General features: G+C 44.2%; 1 protein-coding gene across 1 annotated transcript in view; it reads left to right on the top strand.

Annotated features, from left to right (window-relative positions):
• Nucleotides 1–3,628: 3,628 nt before the first annotated feature.
• The window catches only part of ZDHHC21 (zinc finger, DHHC-type containing 21), a 38,875-nt gene continuing 28,635 nt past the window's right edge, over nt 3,629–13,868 (top strand). The window contains exons 1-3 of the mRNA XM_015425414.1: nt 3,629–3,682; nt 8,198–8,396; nt 13,618–13,716. Coding sequence (XP_015280900.1) covers nt 8,219–8,396; nt 13,618–13,716 — 277 coding nt within the window. The 5' untranslated portion in view covers nt 3,629–3,682; nt 8,198–8,218. The remainder of the gene's footprint in view (nt 3,683–8,197; nt 8,397–13,617; nt 13,717–13,868) is intronic.

Raw genomic sequence — 13,868 nt, 5'->3', positions numbered from 1 at the left:
GAGGGAAGATGACATTGCAGATGCTGCCTATTATCTGAGAGGGGTGTGACATTTGCCCTAATCCCCTTGCCCTGGTCTGCAGCACTGCCTGCCTGTATAACAGGGCATGCCAGCAAAGTCTCCTGCATCCAGCTAGCAACCGTTTTTTTTCCATTCCCAGAGAGGCAAAAGTATTTCCTCTGAAGTCTGCAGCACTGCCTGTTAGTATGCCAACCTATGCAAACAAAATGTTTGCCCCTGGGTCTAGGAGATGCAGCACTAGAAGACCAGACTACAAAGCAGTTTATAGCATCATGCACCCAAGGCAGCAATGTGACTAAACACGCCTTGAAAAGAAAGACCTATCAGTGCAACACTCCTCAAGAGCAAGATATGTGTGTGATTCTGCTGACTGGTAAATGCCCCTGTTGATTTCATTTCTGCTGAGTCATTCTCTCTCCATTCCCCCATTCTTTCCACATTCCTGAAGTATAAACCTGGCAGCGAAACCTGTAAATAGCTCTAAACATTATGGGCAGAGCAAAGAATACTTGACACAGGGATGCAGTTTTCAAGAGCTTCCTTTGGTATCACATGTGCACCAATTCTCACACATATACAAGTGCTATATCACAAGTGGAGTAGCCTGCATTCTTAAAACATTTACACAAGTATACAAGTGATTATGTGTAGTCCAAAGCAGAGGAACTGTGTGCAGTGGGCAACAGTGAGACAGTATTCTGTTGCACTGTCAGCTGAGAGACAGACAAGGCCTGGGCTACCATAATTTAAGGCTGTGAGAGGACTTTGTATGTTTCCCTTTCCTCACTGCTTTGGATTCCTGCAGCCTAAGAGACTTTTCCTCTCCTACTGAGGATGCTGCAGCTTGCACGCACAAGAATGATTTCCATATTAGCCAGTTACACTCCAACATGTCAATGGCATGTTTGCTGTCCTTGCACCTCTTATCTTATTGGGACATGCTTCGTGCATAACTCCTAATCCAATTTATACACACAGAATTACATATGACTGCTTTTATGACTGCATCAGACATTTCCTGAATAAACGCCAAACTTCCTAGCTTCAGCGAACCCTTGAAACATTGGTTGTTTCTGTTGAAGAATACCAATGTACTTGTCCTGTGTTTTGCATAAGAGTCCAGAGTATATCCTGAGATTAGGTACCTTGGCCAGGGTTGTTAGGCTTTACCATTTCTCTCCACATGAACTGGGAATGGTCCTTGAGTGTATTTATACCACTATGTCTTTCAGGGATGAAGCTTTTAGTAAGTTTCCAATGAACCTAAGCCATTAGGAACAGAGTTTCAAACTCCCTCTGATATGCCTGTAGCATAACTTAAATGACACGGTTTCTCTCAGGGGGGTTGAAGCAGAAGACACTCTCTTACCAGAATTCTTTACTGGCTTACTTTCACTTGTGATAAACTTAGTAAACAAGCAGTGCAATTTTAAGCACTTATACCCTTCTAAGCGGAAGACCTGGGGTTCAAATACACACTTGTGCCATGGAAGCTTGCTGAGTGACTTTGGGCCAGTCACACTCTCTCACCCTAACCTACCTCACAGGATTGTTGTGAGGATAAATTGGAGCAGAGGAGAATGATGTAAGCCGCTTTGGTCTCCATTGGGGAGAAGGGGGGGGGGGTTACAAATGAATTAAATAAACTCAGTTTATTGACTGAATAAATATGCTTATGAGCTCATCTCTACAACACCTACCTCAGAATTATATTATGGCTGTTACCGAAGCAATAACATACAAGCGAGTTTAAATAATTGTTCATTCCTAGTTTTCTATTTCTCATTCACTTTTCCTCATAGGCCAATCATGATGGCTCTTGACATCATTCTAGCTTATCACTGAGCTAGATTTGATTCTATCAAAACATGGAGTTCCCTACTAAATTTTCAGTAAACACTACTTTTGCTAAATGCATCTTATGAAATCATGGGATAATCAATCTTTAAACTGTCCATTTCATCTTGTAGTGTTTGGGGTCTGTGCTGCAGGGCAGAAGTCAGACTAATTTGGGATGGGCATCATGCCATTCAGACAGATGGGGGAATGAATTTTGGTAGCCAAGAGATTGTGTCTGTGCATCAGCTATGGGTGCTCAAGGCATAATTCCCAGCTGGGAGCACTGAAGCTGCTGTCCATTCTGTGCTGCCCACGGCGATTAGCCATCACTGATGGTCTTCAGCCAGAAATTCACTTAAAATATTCTCACTATAAAATATGTGATATAAGGGAATTCAGAGGGCTTGAATAATGTTACAGTAGATTGTGCTTGACCTTCCGTTCTGCATTTTAGTCAGAAAAACTTTGTGAAAGAGAACTGATACAGACATTGGTTGATTTGGGATATGTAGCCCCTAATATATTGAAACCTATGCACCTGAACTGCTTCTATGCAATCCTATGCAGTTAGTTCAGTAAGCCTGCTGAAATCAATGGATTTAAGACTAGCATGACCACGGAAACGTCTTCGGACAGCGCTGGCTCTTTGGCTTTGAAAGGAGATGAGCACCGCAACCCTAGAGTCGGATTTGACTGGCTTTCGATCAAGGGAACCTTTACCTTTGGATAGGATTGCACTGTCTACCAACTACCAGCGTATATTCAACATTGCTTATCACAAAATGGTTACCCCTTAGAACAATTTACGCACTCTGTAACATCAATGGCGTTCCCCCATTAGTTTATAACATGATCCAAAAGTGTAGTCTGCCAATACCTCCCTATACCTCGTTGAACTGGGGTGGTTGAAGTATGGACTTTTCACTTTTTTTAAATACATGCAGTGAGGATCATAACTATGGTGTCCACAAATGTACAATATAAGTAATCCCAGTACTTATTCCCAGACTAATGAACAGAGCATAGAAGACTGCGTTCGGTCCAATAATACCTATTATTCAACACGTGTGAAAGACTTAGAAAAATGCTTAAACACGGGACACACACTTCCTGCCTGCATCTGACGAGGTCTGAGCTCTGGCTCATCAAGGCTTGGGCTGGGATAAACGGTTAGTCTCTAGGCGCCCCTGGACTCCGGTTCCGCTTTACTCCACAGTCGTGCCATTCTAGCCCGTGGGATTTGATCAGCTCCACTCTCTGGCAAGCTTCGGACTGGAACTTTTTAACGCGGGCATCCGTCGTCACAGACGCTCGCCTTGCAGAGCCGGCCACCTCCCTTCCCTCGGATGCAAACGCCACTCTGGCTCAGGGGAGCCGACGATCGAGCAAGTGTGCACAGAACTGCAGCCGACCGCAGCTTTGCCTATGTGCGGCACAGACCCCATTGCCACAGCCCCGCTCCCCCCTCGATTTATTCACGTTATTTACGCCGCGTCTTTCTCCCCAGTGGGGACCCAAAGCCCCCTAAACCGCTCCTCCTCCCGTGCAGGTGATGGGGAGCGTGTGCTTGTGCAGCGACTCCAAGTCCCAGGAGCAAGAGAAGCCCCAGGACGACGCCACGCACTCCCCACTCCGGCTCGCTCGGAGACCGCCCGTCTCTTCCGCTGTGGCGCCAGAGGGTGAGCGCGACCACGCCGGCTCCTTCCCTTCCTCCTCCTTCCTAGGGCTGTGTCAGTCTTCCCGACACGCATGCGCAGCACTTCTGCGGAAGCCGGAGCGCGGGCCAGCTTGCGTAGATGAGGGTCGCCGGGGCCTCGCACCGGTGAGTGAATGAGCGGCGTGTGAGGCCGGGCGCCGGGAGGCGGCGCTGTTGCCGTGGCACTCCCGGCCCTCTCCCGCTCTTTTGGGGGACAGGAGGGCTTCGTGGGTGCCCGGCTTGGGTGCAGGAGCGGCGGCGGAGAAGGAGGGGACTGGGCAAGGTCCGTGTCATTCTTCCAGGGCTGGCTCAAGGCATTTTGCCGCCCCGGTAGCCACCTCCCACACTGCTCCGTCTGCCTCCAAGGATGACTTCAAAGGCAGCACCTCTGCAGTGCAGTTTGCTGTCAACCACGGTGGCAGCAGGACAGGAAGACTGAGCCTCCCCCCCCCTTGAGATGCAAGGCTGATTGCAGAGGCAAGGCCGCCTTTGACCTGGGCAGCAATGGCTTGGGTCATGGGCCTTCTCCCATACTGCCCTGTAGCCCACCTTTGGCCTGGGTCTGGGAGGTGAAAACAGGCACAAACCACACCAGTCACGTCCTCCCATGTAGCCGCCTTCCACCAGGTTGAGGCCCCAAGAAACCACTTGGGTTGCATGGGCAGTGGACTGACCCACGCTTTCCCTCCTGATCCTTTTTTTCTCCCCTCATTTGTTTGGAAGAGCATTTACCCCCTTGGCTTTTCTGTGGGCTGGGAAACATTTTCCCTACCTGGAAAGCTTACCTGTTTTTTTGTCCTTGTGGTTAAAGCATGATACACAAAGCTGTGATAGTGCTGGTATTATGCATTCTTGGCTCGTATTTGATTGGTACGTGTGTGTATCAGGGTGTCTCCATTTATGTTAGAAGCTTGGTGGGTACTGGGGCATTTCACATGTTACATAAAGGCAACCCTGGGTTTGCTCCCCACAACTCAACAGGAGTGGCAGCAAAATTTACTATAATCTGTTTTGAGAATTTGGCTGAGAGCACAGTGTGTGAAACATTTTAGGTGTAGGCTTAAACATATGTGTGAACTGATCTGGTGACAGCTGACTTTCTGCTAGTTTGAAATTTCGTTGCTGAAGGCCCTGAGCCCACAAAACCAGGTGGTGGTGAGAAAGAGAAGTAAACATTTTACTTGGAGAGCCACCCTGTGTAAATCTGATCTTCTTTAATGCAGTCATTAATAAGCTCACTTTTCAACTTGTGTAAATCTGATCTTTTATGCAGTCATTAATAAGCTCACTTTTCAATGCATTCACAGACACTGTTATCTAAACCCATGTAAGAATCACTGTGATGGTCTTAAAGCAAAAAGAATGTCTGAACATGATTGTTATCACATGCCTTGATTCCACCAACCAGTCCCCACCAGTCATCAGTGCAAAATTAAGATGCAAACCAGGGAGATCTTATGTCAGGTGTGATATCTGTTCTGGGACTGCCATCTTTTACATCAAAGCCTAGACCTGGGAGTTTGGGATGTTCTTGTAGGTATGCAGCATGACTCCCCTGGGAATGCTAATAGAAAAACATTTTCCAGTGTTTTCCAGATGTTACAGAAATGTGCCTGGTTAGTGCCCATGAACGTGGGATCTGAGTTGATTTTGTGCCTAATAGCAAATAACACTAGCTGTGTTAGATTGCTCTTTGCAGATTGCTCTTTGGTAAATATGCTACCCCCAAGCAGTGCTGTGTGTCCCAGGAGATGGAAATAGCACCTGTTAAGCTGCATTTTATTTCATGTGAGCCACCTTGTGGATCTTTCTGTGGTACCTAATTCCACCACCACCACCCCACACACAATGGCTAAAATCATCCTGGGAAGACCAGTCTTGACTGGGGAAATGGCATGAGGGGCCAAGAGTGAAAGGGGCGGCAACTGGCCTAGGGGGCGGGAGCGGAGTCGAGCCAGGCCAGCTCCGCCCCCCCACGTCCCAGCGCTCTGCGCTAGGACGCTGTTGCCGTCCCGCCTTCCCCGCGGTGGCAAACCAGCCCCCGGCCACCATTGCCTTCGGCGGTGGCCGGGAGCTCCCTTTTTTGAGGCTAAATTGCATGTTGGGGAACACAGTTGCAGATCCCCAGTGTCACATGTAATTGGGCTGTAAGACTCCGTTAAGGTAGGAGAGGAAAGGGGCTGTGCCCAAGACTTGATGGAAATATTTAGTTTTGAGGAGGGATTTGAAATGGCATCAGGAATGGCATCATGCAGGTGTTCTTGTAGCGCCAGGCATAAGGGCAGCAATGAAAAATGGTTATTTGATGGAACAGAATATATTTAGATGAATAGGGGCCTTACTGCATATTTTGTTTTTTCTGGGTGCCTGTGATACATGTGCGCTTGCAAGTTCACCACTGGGAATTCAGTTCTCCATCATGCAGGGCCTGATTTCATCAAGACTGCAGCATACAAGGAGAAGGATTTTTTCCCATTGCCGTTCTCCCAACCTGAATGGTGGGGGGGGGGCATGTGTACTGATAGGCTACATGGATTCTACAGTGGGGTAAACAGAATTCCCCAGGGCCATTTGGACTCAGGAAAATGGTATGGAGGGGGGAGGCTGAAGTTCCTTCTCCTTGCATACTGTAGTCCCAATCTTACTCAGGCCCTGCACACCTGAGAACTGTGTTTCCGATAGGGGACTTTTAAGTTCATGTCTGAGTAACAGCCCTTGTGTTGGATATGGCCCCAATCCGAGGACTGTGTATGGTGTAGTCAGATCCTTATAAGGATGGTGAACATTTGAATGAATATACAAAACTACCTTATATGGACTATTAGTCCATCTAATTCTATATTTTGGAAAAACTCATGGGATGTTTTATTATCTCAGTATCTCCAATATATCATGTTGTCTGGAGCAAAAAAAACCCCCAACAACAACCCAAATGCAAAATCAGTTGATTTTCTAGGGTTTTGGGTTTTTTTACAGGTGAGTACTCATGTCAGTCTGCAGTAGAAGAACAAAATCTGAGCTCAGGATCACTTTGCAGACCTACAAAAGTTTCCAGGTATCAGTTTATGTGAGGCAAAATTTACTTTGTCAGATACAAATAGAAATGAAGATCCATCAGTCCTTATATCTAGGTCAAAATTCCTTGATACACCCTGCCCACCTTCTGACTTGGATATAAGGGCTGCTAGATATTCATTCTTGCATCTGGCGAAGTGATCTTTGATTCATGAAAGCTTATACTCTGGAAAACGTTTTTGTTCCAGTAAAAACGCTGTAAGTAGTAAGTGGCTGTACTCTGGAAACATTATTTACTTCTTTGTATGCCTTTTGCCTCAAAAAGTAACAAAAGTGGTACTGGGAAAGAATTTTGTAACTAGGTAGCAGAAAAACAAATATTGCCTGCGGTCACACACACTAAATAATCCACTTTCCATCCACTTTTCAAGTGGATTTTACTTGTGAACTGGCAAAATCCAATTGGAAAGTGGTTTGAAAGTGGATTATTTTAGTGTGTGTGACCACAGCCTTAGAGTCCAGTGACACCTTTAAGACCAACAAGATTCAACGTATGGGATTCCGTGTGCATGCACACTTTTTCAAATCCATTTGATCTAAGGAGACTAACTGGCAGGAGTCCGTAGACAGACAACCTACAGCACAATCCCATCCTGTTTGCTTACATTTGAACTCAGGGTGGCTTAGACCCTAGTACCCATATACAGGATAACATTTTTATGGTTCAGCTAAATTGGCTGCAGTACAGTGGAGTTTACACTGCTGTAGCTAGAGCTGGTATTCTATGCCTCCTCCAAGTAAACTCACACTACTGTAGGTAGAGCTGGTATTCTATGCCTCCTCCAAGACTGCTTTCCGTAATAAATTAGCAGCTACACTATGAAAGCTAATATTTTCCTTGAATTTAATTGCTTTGAAGCAACACAAGAGATCCTGAATCTATACAATCTCTTCCGTTTCAGCTCTTAGGTGAGAGGTACTAGAGCTCAGTGACAGAGTGTGGGTGCAGAAGATAGAAATGCCCGTTTGGCATGTAGAGAGGTGCAAGATTACAAAGGGGGTTTAAATGTGACTACCTGAATCTTTAATTGGATGCGTCTACAGAATTTAGATAAGGGAAAGCTTTGGGAGGTGAAATGGAACACACTTGTCTCTGCTTCTGGTTAAGTGCTAGAGTGTGAAATTAGGAGGGTGCGGAAGTGCCTGTGCAGATTTGCCTTTAATAATTGTAAAGCCTGCAATCACTTAATGGAGACCAGGGTGAAATGGAGGTGGAGGATTGGAAGGAGCTGGCAGTTTGCCAGATTACTTGACTGAGATGGGCTGGTTCTAAAAATATTGTCAGAATGTTAAGCATGGAGTTATGGGCATGAATGAACAGAGAGCTTAGAGGTCACCCACTGTGTTGTATAATCATATTTGATTTACTGGTATGAATCCCATAGTGGCAACTCCTGAGAAAGGGCAGCTCCCTTAACATTTTTTTTCCACCCAGAGGTAAAGTTTGCTTCATGTATACTTGTTCTGTTGCCTACAGGATATCATAAATGTCTGTTTATTGACGTAGCTTGGAGACTTTCATAATATTGCTAAGTGAATTCTAATTAAAATTCTTGTTCTCTTTAGGGCCATCTTTTTTCTTTCCAAATGGGACAAGCTGTTTTTCAGACTATGGGACTAAGAATCCACTTTGTTGTTGACCCTCAGGGTTGGTTCTGTATGGGCCTGATTATCTTTGTCTGGCTTTTCAACACATTCTTCATTCCAGAAATTATCCTCTTTCCACACTATGAAGAGGGACATTTATCAGCAGTGGCAATATTGTGTAAGTCATGCTTAACACAATTTCCTTTGTTCTGATCTGGGCTTGTGCTAGGGAAGCCCACATAAAAGTCTTTTAAATGGTTGCCTGGTTTGCTTTTAACAGAATTTCTGATTAATGAACAGAGTCAAATATACATACACACTTGTGATGTCTATATTTTAATGAGTGTGCCTTTTTGAAGATGCTGAAGATACGAAAAGGGCCTCTTTTTAAACAGCAGCTGCCAGACATTGCTAGAAAGGAAATTCACAGCCAATGTTTTCATCAAAGTTTTATAAACAAAACCTTAATGATTATAACGGTGTGCAGGTAGTCTAATTTGACACAAATTGAAATTTCCACAGCACCATATTGGGTATCAACCTTGTGGCCTGATTATATTCTCAAGACAGGGACCATAGGCAGCCATGTGACAGACAGTTCAGAGGCATAAATAGGGAAGGGTCCTGGTGGGAGATGGGGTGGTCTAGTATGGGTGGAGCAATAAGGAGATGGGAGAGAAGACAAGGCAATAGGGATGGGTAATCAGGGCCATCAAGAGATCTGGGACTTTAAAACTGAGGCCTAGAAGCTGACACAGAGTGTGAGAACTTAAGTAGGAGAGAATGAAGCACATTTTTGAAAGGGTAAAAGACCTCATTCAAATCCTCTGCCTTTTCCTTTTTCATTTATTTGTGGTGCCTACTCATAATCACTGTTTCTGCATTCTGCTGCTACTTCTGCATCAGTTAAAAAAAAAGTTTCTCACAGCGTGATACCAGTTATTCAGGTTTATCTAAGTGGTGATGCCAGTGAAGGCAGTGGACAAAGTTGTGTTGCCTTCAGTCTGAAGTCTTGGTTGTGCAAAATGTAAATTGGACTATGGTTTTGGATATGTGTTGGAAAGCAAGTTCCAGATCCAGTCCTGGGCTCTCTCCAGTTAGAGGATCTCAGTTAGCAGGACTGGAAATTACCTCAGCCAGTCAGAGTAGATAATACTGAATATTTGTAACCATGGTCAGATTCAATATAAGACAGCCTGATGATCGTGCCGGTAGCGTAGCCAAACAGAGCACTGGCATTATTATCAAGACAGCGGGCACATTCTCTCCCCTGCCTCGTGAACTCTTTTTTTGCAGAGGGCTTTTCATGCATAGTCTGCCATTGAAAATGTTGGGTGGAAAAACATTAATTCAGCTTGCCTCTCTGGTTCAGCTCGATGCTTCTGATATTGCTGTTATTGCAAAAGTATTCAGGGGTTGATACAGAAGAAGACAAATCAGAAAAAAAATAATCCTATATATGTCCAGAAATAATGATCTACGTATTTCCAGAGAGAAGATAACCAGCATACAAAAAAGATTTTAACTACAGATCTATATAAATAAACTCGTGTGGGGGAGAGTTAGCAATCTTTTGAAAGTTAATGAAGGGTTACTAGTCTCTGAAGTAGGTGAAACCAGTTATCTCTCACAGTGGTAGAGGAATATAAAAGGGGCTTGAGAAAATGAGCAGTAAGCTCTGGCTTTGTCAAATTCAGTGCAAAATTCAGTGCCACACGTAAGGGGAAAAGATGGTGAGGTACTGCAAATAATGTAAATAAGAAAATTATGTCCAATTTAAAATTTAGGTTGGCATCAGGTCTTCCAATTCACGGTAGGTTTGTTATGTTGTCTTAGGTACTCTGCAGTGTTTGCCTTATATCATTGGTATGTAAAATGGTGATTCTGAATTTGGTGATATTTTAAAATATGCTGCACTTAATTTTTATTTACGTATTTATTTGATTTTTACCCCACCCTCCCCGCCAAGGCAGGCTCAGGACAGCTTACATAACATAGCAATAAATAAAACAACAATATAAATATCAATATAAAACATACAACATAGTTATTAAAAACAATAACGCACAGGAACACGGTATAGCTGTGGTAAAGTGCATATCCTCCAAAGGCATCTTGAGAGGTATGAATAATCTTGCAAACAAAATCAGGCATGATGAGATCATTTTTAAATCACTACCATGTTGTCTGTCAATATTTACTTAATAGTCTTGGTAATTCCCTACATCTCATTTGAATGCATTCAGTGTCATTAGTGTGGGCTGGTCTTGGGCCAGGATAACACACCTGAAATACGAAGACTGAGTAGCAGGGCTATTTTTGGGCAGGAACGCACAGGAACAGAGTTCCGGCTGGCTTCAGAGTTGGCCACGCCCACTACAACCAAAACCTCTCTGTGCGTGGCTACAGAGGGAAGGCCTGGAGAGCGACCCCCCCCCCCGGCGATTAAATGCCTCCCTGTGCCTTCCCCGGCCTGCTTAAACTGCCTTCCCTTCATGGGGGGGATTGCCTGGGCAAGCCAAGGGAAGGCATGGGGGTGTGGCCTAATACGCTAATGAGTTACACCAGGGGTGTGGTCTAATATGCTAATGAGTTTCAGCTGTTGGGTGTGGCCTATTATGCTAATGAGTTCCTGCTGGGCTTTTTCTACAAAAAAAGCCCTGCTGAGTAGTGTGACTCTGTTGTAGGCTGCAGTACACATGTAGCCCCTTAATATCTTGGTGTGGCTAAGTTTGGAGGTCACTGACTTGGCAGAGCACAGGCAGATGTAGTATGGAAGACTGAACACTGTGCCCACCAGTATCACTTGTGACATCTGTGCTTTATTCCATTATTCCAGTTTGCATTGTATGAAGACTTTTAATTATTATTACTTTATTTTTTTAAATGTCTGCCTCACACTTTTAAGCTAAAATTAGCTTACAAGACACAGCATAATGGCTTGGGTCCATTGTGGGGGCAGTCCTCTGCTACACAGCATGTTTCTTTGGCACTAGGTACTGTTCAGCTCATTGAAGGCATTGGTCTTGATTGAGTGGAAGTGCTTGTGCTACAGGAATGCTTTTTGTAGTAGAGGACCACTCTGGCAATGTGAAAGGCCGCAGTGTAAGTGAATGCATTATATATAATTAAAACATCAGCGCGTATTATAGATCAAGCAACAACAACAATAAAAAGCAAATTCATGATCCCTGAGTAAATAATCTGGCGCCAAAACTCAATATCAAATGAAAAGATTAGAGGAGAGCATTCCATAATTGTGTTTCCACAACTGAAAAGTCCTTTCCACTTATTATTACTTTTTAAAGAGGTGTTTTGCAGTAGCTCCACTTCTAGCTTGTGCATAGGTCCTAGAAGGTGGTTCCGGAAGACTACTGTCTCACCCCTTGACCTTTGGCCTGTGCTATGCCACATGGCTCATCTTGTCTCCTGTGCTTTTCAACATCTACATGAAAATGCTGAAAGGGGTTATTTGGAGTACAGTGTCACTGGTATGCTGATGAGTTACACAACTCAGACCCTTCCATATATCTAAATCCAGAGAAGCAAGAAACCTCTAAACCAGTGTCTTCAAGCTGTGCGGGGCCGGATGTTGGTGAACACACTGAACTTTATTCCTGACAACACAGAGATGCTGTTGGTTGGGGGGTAAAATTTAACCAGGCAGAGTTATACTTCCCTTGAAGAAACAGGTTAGTAGTTTGGGGGGGTTCTCTTGGATCCTGTTCTAGTACTTGAGAAACAGGTAGCTAGGAGTGTTTTTTCCAAGTGTAGGCTTGGTAATATTCGGTTTAGACTAATATATAAAAGCCGAATGGTGGTGGCACTTCTCTAGAACATTCCACACGCTCCAGAAATGGTTGGCACCCTGTTGTGTCACTCAGAATCTGTCCCTATCCACTGGCTGCATTGCTTGAGTCTCGCCTCCAACATTCTAAACAGTTTGCTGTTCCTCTCCCTCCCCTAGCCAGTCAGAACACAGAGGTTATTTGCATATGCAGCCTCATTGGCCTTTGCCTCGGAACACAGAGGTCATTTGCATATGCGATTTGATTGGCTTTTGCCTCTAACATTCTAAACAGTTTGCTGTTCTGAGATAAAATGTGTCCAATCTTCATGTGAGGGGTGGAGATCACTCAGAATTACAACTGCTTTCCAGGTGCCAGAGATCAGTTCCCCTGGAGAAAATGGTGGGCTCTGTATCCTTATATGCTGCTGAGGTGGCCCCCGTATGACAGCCAATGTGACGTAGCAGTCAGGGCTTCAGAGCATGGGAGAAGCTGCAGGTGTCTGGGGGGTGGAAAGCTGAAGAGTGAGGGGGATATAAAGGTAGGTTGATGATTGGCTGGGAAGGAGATACGGTTGCCAACTCAGGTGGGAAATTCCTGGAGATGTGAGGGATGGAGCATAGAGAGGGTAAGGTTTCAGGAGACGTGGGACCTCCGAGAGGTACAAAGCCATAGACTCCACCCTCCAAACCAACCATTCCCTTCTGGGGAACCATCGTTGCCAATCTCCAGGTGAGGGCTGGAGATCACTCAAAATTACAACTGTTCTTTAGGTAGCAGAGATCAGTTCCTCTGGAGAAAATGGTGGACTCAGTGTCATTATACCCTGCTGAGGTCACCACAGCAAACTGACACTGTCCAAGGCCGGGGCACACGCCCAGAGCCTCTTTCTAGAGATCGTTGTATTTATTTCCACAACGGGCCTTTTCCCTAGTATAATAGAATCTGCATGAGGTGGTTTTGAAAATGGTTCAGAGGCTTCAGCTGGTGCAAAATCTGAGAGCCAGACTGTAAACTAAGGCTAATTATGGGGATCATATAACCCCCCTTTTTTGACAGTGGCTTCTAGTTTGTCCTCAGGCCCAGTTCAAAGTACTGATGTTCTCTTTTAAAGCTTTACATAGCCTTGGATCAGGGTAACTGGAAGGATCTTTATTCACATAAACATGTCTGTGGATGAAGATCTTCTGGCACTGCGCCAGAAGTGCAGTTTAATGGAGATGCGCAGTTTAATGGAGATGGTGAGAAGGGGCTTTTCAAATATGACCTCCAAGGTCTGGATTGGAATTCTACATCCCAGTGAACCCAGTGTTTTATTTTATTTTAATTTTATTGCTAGAGATCTTGTTTGTTTGGCGTTTCATGATTTTTAATTATGGCTTTTATCTGTTTAATTATACTACTAATTTGTGGGTTGATAATTCATTTTAATGATTATGCTAATATTAATAATATTGTTATGGAGTACACTTTAATTATGCTTTAAATTCTGTCCTAAGCCACCTTGAATGTTCAAATAGTAGAATGATGGCACACAAATGTAGTAGATAATAATCCCAGAGAAGTCTATTATAGACAGATTTCTTAATGGAAATGTTATCTGTTTTACAGGTTACTACATACTTGCATTGTTCTGTATTGTTTCACTACTGAGAGCCTCAGTAGCTGATCCAGGGAGATTACCTGAAAGCCCAAAGATACCAATTACAGGTACAGCATTGACTGACATTATTCAGTTTTTTAAAGAGTGTAGTTTCTGAAAATCTAGACCTGTTTCTGTGTTGCATATGACAGAGCCACATTGTTTGCCCTAGCTGATGATATATACTGGGAAAGAGATAGAGTTTGATCCTTTTGATTCT

The sequence above is a fragment of the Gekko japonicus genome, unplaced genomic scaffold, assembly GCF_001447785.1.
Source record: "Gekko japonicus isolate JY-2015 unplaced genomic scaffold, Gekko_japonicus_V1.1 scaffold191, whole genome shotgun sequence".
In the NCBI taxonomy this organism is placed as follows: Eukaryota; Metazoa; Chordata; class Lepidosauria; order Squamata; family Gekkonidae; genus Gekko; species Gekko japonicus.
Note: the sequence above shows the minus strand (reverse complement) of the source record. Positions and strands in the feature narration are given on the sequence as shown.